This window comes from Oxyura jamaicensis, chromosome 10 (assembly GCF_011077185.1).
Source record: "Oxyura jamaicensis isolate SHBP4307 breed ruddy duck chromosome 10, BPBGC_Ojam_1.0, whole genome shotgun sequence".
Taxonomy (NCBI): domain Eukaryota; kingdom Metazoa; phylum Chordata; class Aves; order Anseriformes; family Anatidae; genus Oxyura; species Oxyura jamaicensis.
The window spans coordinates 20,472,734-20,483,351 of NC_048902.1; the positions used below are offsets into that span (position 1 = coordinate 20,472,734).

A 10,618-nucleotide genomic window follows, 5' to 3' on the forward strand; every position below is an offset into this window, starting at 1 on the left:
CTCCATGGACTGTGAATGTGTGGGGACAGGGAAAATGGGACCTGTCCTCAGTGGGATAAACCTGCACGAGCCTGCAGCAGGCTGGGACAGCTTCTTCCCAAAAAGGAGACTCTTTCCTTGAACATTTATTACTGATTTGGGACACAGATAATGGCCTGGTGGGGGCTCGGTGGGATCCTGCTGCCGGGGGCTGCTCCGAGGGGCGAGCAGCCAGCTGTGGCCTCCCCGCAACCCGCCTTGTCAGCCCCTTCATCCAGAGGTCAAGTGCTTCTTGTGCTGAGCGCTCCCAGCCCAAATCTTAAGACCAAGACCTTTGAAATTGCACAATTTTAGGAATTTGCTTCGTGGCAGCACACTAAACAGCTTTTCCCTTGGTGAGACCTGCCTTTTCTGGCACCAGCTGCACCGGATTTTCGCATTCACCCCAAAACCTTCCTCCGTTTGCATTTTCCCCGTTAAGGGGCATGCCCAGGTGCAGGGCTCGGGGGCACGGGGCAGGGGCAGCTGGTTTTGTAGAGGGCTTTTTGGGCAGGTTACCAAGCACCTTGACAGGCTGTGAGTCAGGGAGTGCACCTACGGGCTGCCACATGCACGTGGCAGGGATGGAAACTCTTTGTGCTGGGATCGCTTTGTTCTCCAGGGGAGCGTAGGCGGCACCGTGCGCATCTCCGCGAAGGTGGTGGGGGGCTGCCGGCCCCGCGGGGGACAGCACAGCACTGGCACTAGTGGGGCTGGGCACGAATTGCCCGAGAGCATCCCCCTGGGGGCAAGGGGCCAGATCCTGCCACGTGCAAGGTGGCTTCGCCCATGGGTGAGCAGCTGCGGGGGGGGGGATCCGGGATGCTTGCTGACACCCAAAGCCCCCCCGGCTCTGCCCCCAGGGGCGGGCAGGGTTTGTGTTTTTGCTTGTCTGCGCCCCCTCCCCGGGGATGGTGAATTGAATGTTTTTGCTTTCCCTCTCTGCACAGAGCTCTTGTCGAGTCAATGAGAGACCTCCACAAGTCTAGCGTGCTGGGAAGCAAGCACGGCAGCCTGGTGAGTGTCCCGCGCGGGGCATTTGGATAAGGCTGTGACGGACGCAGCGAGGCCAAACCGAGCCCTGGGCCTTCGGCACAAAAGAGAAATCATTTAATTTACACCCGAGGCTCGGCATCGCTCCAGCACGGCTGATTTTACACCGTACAGGGGCTGTAGTCGTGCCTCGGTCCAAGTGTGGCTCTGCGGCGATCCTGCGCCCGGATTTTGGGCCGTGGTGGGGCAGCACCGTGGACGCGTGCTGCTCTCGGTGGCGGAGGTGTTGCTGCAGCCAGGAACGGGATGTGCCTAAACCTTAAATCTGGCTGAGCCTCGTTAGCATGAAAGCCATTAACGTGAACAAAAGCTGCGCTCAAGGTTGAATTGAGCAGCATCGGAGCACTGAAGAGATTAAACCCGGCGTTTGTTGGGCTCTAATCTAATGTGCATGGAACAATCAGCGTTTGATGACTAATTTTGGCAATGCCGGGGATCTTATCGGAATAGTGCTGCTTAATTTCAAGCTTTTCCTTAGGGAGAGGATTCCAGCACCACAGATCCCACCTGTACGCTTTACCCTCGTGCTGTTCCTGCACCCAGCAGGTCCCATCCTCCGGGTCCAGAGGAGGCTGGGCCCGTGCCTGCCCTGCCCTGAGCCGCATCCTGCCCAGGCTCCTCCTGCTTGTGCATTTCCCCCTCCCCAACAGCAAAAATACCATCTTTTTTAATGTTTTATTTTTCCATTTGCCACCACTAATTTACTGTTCCTGGGACCAGGGCCGGGTCGTGCCCAACCCACAGGGTCTAGGGGGACAATGGCTGTGTCCAGAAAGGCACACACTGACGTGCCTGGGTGCTGACACGGGGTCTTTCCCCTCCAAATTAAGCCCCAGTGAGCAGTTTTGCTATTGCCTTCCCTGCCCCCCACGTGAGAGCAGTGAGCAGTGTCCCCGGGCAGGGGACGGGGACGCGGTGGCTGCGTGCTGCCTGGCAATGAAGCCATCTCCCTGGCTGAGAGCTGCCAGAAAGCAGCTCTTTTCTTTTCCTGGTAGCACTTCATTGCTGCAGTGGCTGATCGATGCTCCAAATGTCAAACCCCAGCTCCGCTGACCTTCCCGATGGAAAACAACCCTGCCCTGTGACTGCCGGGGACGTGCAGGCAGCGGCTCCGCGCTGCCTGGGAGAGCAGGGGGAGAAGGCAGCCCCCGGGGAGCCCTCTCCTGCCAGAGCTCTCCCCGGTAGCTGGGTTTAAGGCAAGCCCCCAGTTTGCTCTCCTTCCCCTGGGGAGCACAGTGGGGACACAGGAGCACCAGGAGGAGGCGTGGAAAGTGGCACTAATGGGCTTTTGGAAAGGCACCGTCTCCTGGAGCGCCACAGAGCCCCTCGTGAAAGCCCCAGATACTCCCAGGCGCAAGGTGGTTGCCAGGCTTTCTTTTTCCCAGCACAATTCCTTTTCGATGATTTTCTTGGGGACTGAAAAGGTTTTTCTCGGGAGCTGAAAGCAGCGCTCTCCCTTCAAAAACCTCTCTGAGCGCATGGACACGCTGCGTGCCGTTGCACCAACCCTCGTGGCTGCACCGAGCCCCCCGGCCCCTTCCCACCCGCAGCCCCCGCTCCTTGCAGGTGAAAGCAGAACTTCGTTTCCCTGAAAGCTCCCACCACGGAGGCTGATTAAGCAGTGCTGTATAGAGGACGTGGAGATTTTTAAGGGCTTACGGCACCCTTTGCTGGGTGGCTGCCTATTGCAGCGTCAGGGGCTCTTTTGCGCAAGCTCTCCTCCCCGGCTGCTGTTGCCAAGACTCCCGATGCTTGAAAAGATTCATTTAAAAATAAACACATTGAGACAAGAGCTGTGTCCTGCTGCTGCTGGTAGGCAAAGGCTGGAGCTGCCAGGAGATCAGAAAGGCGGCCAAGCAGGGGCTGGGCTTTGCTGCTTGTTTCCTTGCCCCAGGCGAGCCGCGGTTGCCGTTCCCAGGGTGACCGAGGGGTTTTGTGTGCCACTGGCCCACGGCTTGGATCCGCTCTGCCAGCTGACGTGGGGCTGGAGGGGGCACCCCTGGCACGTCACCTCCAGAATGGCTTTTCTTCCTAGAGAAAAGCCTGGAAAATAGGGGGGAAAAATAGTTCTTTGTGTGTATTTTTTTTCCTTTTTTTTTTTTTTTTTTTCTTTTTTTTCTTTTCAATGCAACTGCTTCTGAAGCCGCTCTCTTCCATCAAACTGGAGGGGGGCCTGGGACCAGCACCCGAATCAATGCTCGTTTCCCACCCTGGCATTCTCTCCCCTGCAGCCACAGGATTCCTTTGGGCTTGGCACCCTGGGGAGCCCCCTGCGCCCCTCGCCCCCCAGGCAGCTGCAGCCATCCCTTGCTCCCCTGCCAGCCCTGCCGTATGTGATACCACTCCTGGAATACATGGGGGAGAGGCAGGGAAGCTCCTTAAATCCTCAGTTCGAGGACCAGATGATGCTGACCGAGAGGAAAACCTGCCTGTCCCTCACCAGGGCCGTGTGCTGGCAGGGGTTGCAGCCACCGACAGCTCCCCGGTGTCCGTGCCCTCATCCAGCACCGCCCCGCATGGAAAATCTCTCGCTAACCGACCTACATTTCATGCTCCCATTCGTCTGCTGCACGTATCTGCTGTGGCTGTGGGGCAGTGTCAGGGTGAGGAATTCACGGGAGCCTGCAGAGGTGCCAGGGGATGTTGCAGGCTTCCCCCTAAGCTGCGAATGTGGGGCTCCCTGCCCGCAATATTGCCCTGGGTGTCTTTCCTGACCCTCTGCTTTTCCTCTGCCTTTGAAGAACAGCACAAAAACGATGCGCTGACACACGCCCTGAAAAGAGCCAGCTCTCCTCTGGTTTTCTTCTAAAGGCATCTTCAATGACATCCTTTTTGCCAGAGGAAGGATGTGCGGAACAGTTTCCCGTGGCGCAGCAAGGAGCCGCCTCTTTGCTGGGGGCACCGTGAGCTAAAACCACCCCAAATCTGCTCCAGCATGGCCTGGGCAGCCTCCCCTGGGAGGCAGAGCTGGGATGGAGGCTGTCCTCATTGCAGCTCCGTGGCTGCAGGGAAAAAAATGAGCTGGGCTGGCGCAAACGCTGCCCTGAGTCCTAAACAGCTCCGTGTCGCTGCTCGGAGCTCCCCAGCACGTTCATTTTCTGCTCTAGCTCCTGCTGTGAAAGAGATTTCCCACTTCCAGTGAGGGATTTGGGGACACGCTCTTCCCCTCAAGCACTTAAACAAGTAAAACCTTGCAACCAACCCAAAAACGCTGGGGCAGAGAGGAGAACTTCCCTGCGGCTGCCCGCTCCGTGAGGTTCAGTGTTGGCGCTGGGCGTTGTGGTTGGGGACGTGATGTATTTTATTGCCGCGCTTCAAAGTGCTCCGTCGCATTCTCATTTCTCTTGTAAGCTCTGCTCAACCTAAAACAACGGAGGAGCTTTGCAATTACCGGGGTCCGAGAACAACGCGGGGCTGCAGGGAGCGCTGGAAGTGGCGGCGCATCGGTGCGATTCCGGGGGATGGATGGAAATGGCTCCGATAAATCGATAGTTCTGGTTCTGTAAATGTCTCCGAGCCATCGGGAGCGAGGTGATGGAAAAATAAAATGCCCGCTAGCATCAGCAGGACGTAGAGAAGAACTCGGGGAGCAAGTTTCATAAAAATTAAGCATTGTAGGGCGGCTGATGGTGCCCCTCGCTCTGAGCGGCACGGTGACGGGAGCTGCTTGCTCGTGGCCAGGGCTGAGCAGGAGCCGAGCGGGGGCTCTGGGGCTGCCCGCGGCTTACTGCGAGCACGCAGGTGGAAGGCCGGGGCTCGCTGCACGAGGGAGCTAAATTTAGCAGGGCTTTTCTGGTTCCCAGCATCCTCCGTCGCCTGGAGAGCAGCCGGCAGCAGCGCTCCCGTCGGCTGCCTGAAATGAGATCAAGCAAGGGCTTAAATTCAGGGGGAAGGAAGCAAATGCCGTGTCTCGGTCTAAGTTTTGGGGGAATTTCCCCATCCGATGGCACCGATGCCAGCGTGTCTGTGCTGTGGCCACCTCTCCTCATACCTCAGAGGTGCTTCGCTCCCCGCAGGCACGATCCTGAGCAAAGACCTGGGAGGAAGCAGAGGGCAGAGGGGCCGGGGGCTGCGTGGGACAGCAGCGTGCCTGCGAGGTTTTTCCAGCGTTTCCTCTCCCCTTTGTCTCCACCGAGCTGAATTCCTTCACAGCAGGGGCTGCTTTCCTCCCCGGCTGGATTGCACTGCCCATGGGGCAGGAGATTGTCCTCCTGCCGGCTGGAAACCTGCGCTTGTTTGCAGCCGTTTTCCGTAGTAAAACGCTGTTTCTGGTGAAATCGCTCATTTTGACTTCCCCACTTGCAAACTCTCAGCATCCGTGCTTGCAGCAGGAGGCGTGCGACCAAAAGCCCTTGGTGGGCTTTGCCTCTGCCCTGCGGCATCCACGAAATGCACAGACCTGCAGACAGGGGCCTCACAGAGAAGGGCTGAGTGTGTGTCCGGGGGGAAAACAAACGGAGGAATAAATATTGGAGTGAAATGGGAGAATAAAGCAGGTGGCTGCGTGAAGACTCGGCGTCTTCATCCGTCCAGAACTGACGCGTGGCTCACAAAAACACCCAAACGGGACGGCGCGATGGGAAACCAGCTCTTTTTTGCTTAGCCAGAAGATCTTGCCCAGTTATTTCTGCAGGAAAATCCTCTTGCATGGCTGTGTGCTCCCTGAAGAAGGGGTTCAGGGACCCCCAAAGGTCAGATCCCACCAGCGCCAGGAGCACCTCCACGGACCAAGGCCAGAGGCAGCTTCCCCTGGATGCTCTCTCCCATCCATCCACGTCCCCACACCAGCAGCGGGGGGACCTCGGGATCTCCCCCGTGGCACCACGAGCTATTCCTGCCCCGGGAAAGCCTTGCCGGCTGCCAGAACAATAAATCTGCAGGAAACGGGGGCTGTGGGCAGCCCCCAGACGTTTCCCGAGATTCTGCTGGCGTTTCCGTGCTGCCGGCGGCCCCGGGGCCGCTGGCCGCTGTTTGCAGGAAATGCTCACGGAGGGCAAAGGAAAGAACCTGGGGAATCTCTCCAGCCAAACCCGCACTCGAGCCTATTGCTTCCTTCCGCTGCGGCGGGGGTGGGATGGAGGCTTGCCCAGCTTTTGGTGAAAGAACAAAGGGAGGAGAGAAAGGGAGAGCTGCTGAAATCCCCAGAGCAGCACCGCTGCCGGGGCGGGCGGCGGGGAGGGCACAGCCACAGCTCGCCTGCAGGGCCCCGCGTTAGGGGTGAAGGATTTCTCCAGGCTCCTCCTCGGAGCTCGTTTTGCCGCGATGCTTCGTTTGGCAGCGACTCGTTAGGCACAAAATATCGGGAGCTTTTTCCGCATGGGGCATCCTCCTGCGTGGGGATACGCTGCAAGTCACCTGGAATTTAGTGTGGAAGCATGGGGAGAACGGCCCTTCTGCTACATCTGGGGCTTTTTTTTTTTTTTTAAATAGGTCTGGAGCAGAGTGGCATGGGCAGCGGGAATGGGAGCAAAGCTTCACCCAGGGACAGGGGAGCAAATCGAGAGCTTAAAAAAAAATTAAAAGATATTTTCGTGCTTTTTTAACTTCATAAATAATTTAATTTCGTAATGGAAACCGATCTGTTCAGCAAAAGGAAAATGCAAAAAGCAGTGAAACTCTTGAAAGAAGCAGCCTGGGTTGCGGTTGGGGCTTTTTCTTGCCCTGCCTCGCTCTGACCGCTCGGGTAGGTTTGGCAAAGGTTCGCAGCGCTTTGTTGGACGTGAGTCTGCATTTTTCAGAGCAGAATTGTTTCCATCCAAAACCAAAAAAAAAGTCTGCCTGCTCTCCTTTCGGGTTAAATCCTCAAGGATCTGCGTCCTCTTTCCTTGTGGCCCAAGGACAGCCTCCGATACAGGGGGTGCAAACCCGGCACCCCCAGCGGAGCCGGGTCCGTGCACCCACCTCAAAATGCTTCTTGGCTCCCGGGGTGATGCCTGGGTGTGGGACCAGGGCAAAGCACCGGGGCTGGGGTCCGCACAGCAGGATGCGGCCCTGCCGGCGGGCAGCTTGCTGCAGCTGGGCACAGGGTGCAGCGAGGGACGTCGGCACAGCGGGGCTCTGCTGCTGAGGTCGGGGCTGAATCCCTCGTGGGGTTGGTCCTGCGATGCACGGGACGGGCAGGCAGAGATTTGCTGCTCGGGATTCTGGCCGGTGCCCTGAACCCGGAGCTGAGCCTGCTGCTGAGCTGCTCGTAGGAGGCAGGGATGGAAACGGAGCAGTTTGCAGTACAAAGAACACAAACTCTTTCCTCCTGGGGAGATGCTCCAGACCATATGCCTGTGGCCTTGGGTTTGGAGAAGCCCCTGGGTTCCTGGGCATCAGAGCAGCCCGCGGGGATGCTTCCCTGGTGGTGCCCCTTGCTGAGAGCCGCTCTCAGCAGCTGGCCCAGCGCTTGAGTGCCCACTTGGATGTTTTTGTCGATGGCTGTGAGGACAGGAGCTGTGCAGAGTCCTCCAGCAGGCAATTAGCAGGGTTTGGACAGAGCCGAGTACTTGTGTTGCTCTGAGGTGGCCTGGACGCTTATGCGCTTCTGCACGCTCAACGTGCATTAAATCTTGATAGGTTTTATCTGGAACACGAATGCTACCATGAGGACTGCTCTAAAAAAAAAAAAAGAAAGACAGAAAACGATGAAAACAGCCTTCCTTTTACTTAGAAAAAGCAAAGTAGTCAGTACAAGCAATAGTGCCCTCATTTCTGTGCGTGCACGGAGGGCTCGGCTTGCTGTGGGGAAGCAGGAGGGGCCGGCGCAGCCCCCGCGAGCAGTGCCCTGCTGCAAGGGGAGACCTGTGCAAAGAGAGCCGGGCCAGCTGGACGCAGTGCTGCCGCGATCTGATGCCCGCTCCCCGTCTGAGTGCTCTTATTCTGCACCGGTGCATGCTTTCATGCGGCTAAGACTAATCCATTTCCAAGTCATCGCCTTAAAAGCCTTAATTCCTTTGTCATATGCACATGAAGTAGTGGTGCTGGGTGTTCTGGATAAGCAGTGCATGCTGAAGGGGCCATCAGCTTAAATTCTGCAACAGCACCGAGGCTTTTAATGCCTCCTGTGGGTTGCATCTCGCACCGGGGACGCCGCTGGTACCTTTTTGGGGGTGGTGTGCTTGCAGATCTGCCCTGCCACGCTTCCTCAGGCAGGACCCATCCTGCCTGAACAGGCTTGGGGGTGGAAAATCCCAGAGGGGGGGACGTGCTGGCGGTGGGCGAGCAGGATGCTGAGCGCGCTGTTTGCCCCGCAGATGTCATGGCGCCCGCAGTACCGCAGCTCCAAGTTCCGCAACGTCTACGGGAAGGTGGCGAGCCGGGAGCACTGCTTTGACGGCATCCCCATCACCAAGAACGTCCACGACAACCACTTCTGCGCCGTCAACGCCCGCTTCCTCGCCATCGTCACCGAGAGCGCCGGCGGCGGCTCCTTCCTCGTCATCCCGCTCGAGCAGGTGAGTGGCTCGGTCCCCGCTCGGAGCGCCCCAACTGCAGGGCAGCGTGGCCCCCTCTGCTCTCCTTTAGTAGGGTGTTCTTGTGCTGGGAAGATGGCTTGGGGAGCTGGGTTTATTCTTTAGGAAGAACGTGCAAGGTTTGGACCCCACGGTCTTTGTAGGGCAACAACTTTTGCAAATGGAAATATTCTGTTCTGTCCCATCCCATCCCATCCCATCCCATCCCATCCCATCCCATCCCATCCCATCCCATCCCATCCCATCCCCATCCCCATCCCCATCCCATCCCATCCCATCCCATCCCCATCCCCATCCCCATCCCCATCCCATCCCATCCCATCCCATCCCCATCCCCATCCCCATCCCATCCCATCCCATTCCATCCCTTCTGGTTCCAAAAAGCTTCTCCTGACTTTGGCCTCTCCATGAGCCCATGCCCGCAGGCCGATGGCAGGCTGGGCGCTGGGCACGTCCCCACCTGCCCTCATGCAGCAGCAGAGGCTGCACAGGTTTTCCACCCCTGTTTTACACCAGCACAGCTGCCAGAAAGCTGGGGGTCCCCAGGAGCCCCCATCCTGCCCAGCAGGTCACAGGTCCTGAGCCCCATGGCCCAGCCATCAGATGTGGTGCTGCAGGCAGACGGGGAGTGAGCGCACAGCTCTGCACCAAGTTTTCCACTGCAAAATCCCCGTTCCAGCCCCCCTAAAGCTGGGCTGTGCCCACCGTGGTCCAGATGAGCTCCACATCCTCGGCTGGCACAGCTCAGCACAGCTCAGCACAGCTCAGCACAGCTCGGCACAGCTCAGCACAGCTCGGCACAGCTCGGCACAGCTCGGCACAGCTCGGCACAGCCTGTGGCTGCCCAGGTCCCGGCTGTGACTCATCCGCAGCAGCTCCAGAAATGCCATTTGTGACGTCCCAGTGAAATGGAGCGAGCCAGCGAGGGGAAGATAGGGAGGAACTAAACCACACCCGATCCATCTCTTCCATTTCCATCCTGCCTCAGGGCTGGGGTAAGGGAACGCCTGGCCCCGGGGACGTCACGGTCCCCGAAGCCTTTCTAGCCGGGCGTTTGCTCTGTGTGCCGCAGCGGGAGCCACCTCGAGCAGAATTTATTTTTAGGACTTCATCACCAAGCCGCAGCCCGTCACGAGCAGCTGATGCTGGGGAGCCACGTCCCGTGCCGTGCTGGGGGTCGGTTTGCAGCTGAACCTGCCCGGAGCACTGCACACAGGCACCGAGCACACTTCGGTGCCATTAGTGCTATGTGGAGCACGTACTCCTTCCCCCTGCAGCATCGGGCTTTCTCTTCCCTGCGAAGGCTTCCCTCAGCTCTTTGCAGGACGTCCGCACGGCTCTGTGCATCTCTCCTTGGTGCAGCTTTAACCCCCCAGAAATAATCCAGCCGCCTCTGCAGAAGCCGCCCTGTTGCGAGCGGCCGCTTCTCCCCGCGTAAAGTCCGCACCCCTTCTGCATTTTTATTTAACTTCTCGAGTAGCATCGGCTACAGATGGAAGAAATTATAATCAGCATTTTAATTGCAGCGCACAGCTTGACTCTTATTAATATTCTGCAAACAAGGAGCTTTCCCTCAGCCGCCGGAGCGCCGCCGCCTGCATCTCTGCCCCCTGCCCCGTGCTGCGGCGTTGCAGGCACCGAGCCCTGGGTGCTGAATGCGCCCATGCACACCCTGCTTGTTGGAGGCCCCAGATCCCGAGCTGTAAACCCGGGATTGCCAGAAAATCACCATTTTTTTTTTTTTTTCCTGGCAAACGGAGCGCAATCCCAGCGGGATGGGAGCAGAGGGAGCGCGGTGCCGCTCGCAACCTGTTCGCACGGGATCGTCGGCCCCCGTCGGAGCAGACCTTGGCTCTCCATGCCAAGTGGCTGCACGCTCCTTTGTACAACCTAATAATTTCATTATTTATTTATTTATTTTTAAATAGGAACTGATTAGCTCATTAAGAGTAAACTAATTTTCCTTGGAAATCGGCAGCCACCTAATTAATTGGCATCCATATTTAGCCGAACGTAATTAAGGTAACCTAGATACCGCGGATCTGCTCGGGGTTTGATTTGCTGCCATCTTTCCTTTTTTTTTTTTTTTT

General features: G+C 57.8%; 1 protein-coding gene across 4 annotated transcripts in view; it reads left to right on the forward strand.

Annotated features, from left to right (window-relative positions):
• Positions 1-916: 916 nt before the first annotated feature.
• CORO2B (coronin 2B) overlaps positions 917-10,618 on the forward strand; it is a 22,047-nt gene continuing 12,345 nt past the window's right edge. For 2 of the 4 annotated variants that reach the window (XM_035335977.1, XM_035335980.1), the window contains exons 1-2: positions 917-1,035; positions 8,310-8,510. In XM_035335977.1, coding sequence (XP_035191868.1) covers positions 985-1,035; positions 8,310-8,510 — 252 coding nt within the window. In that variant the 5' untranslated portion in view covers positions 917-984. Of the gene's footprint in view, positions 1,036-5,719; positions 5,727-8,096; positions 8,104-8,309; positions 8,511-10,618 lie in introns of those variants that run through there. The other 2 variants (XM_035335979.1, XM_035335978.1) reach the window with 2 other exon arrangements.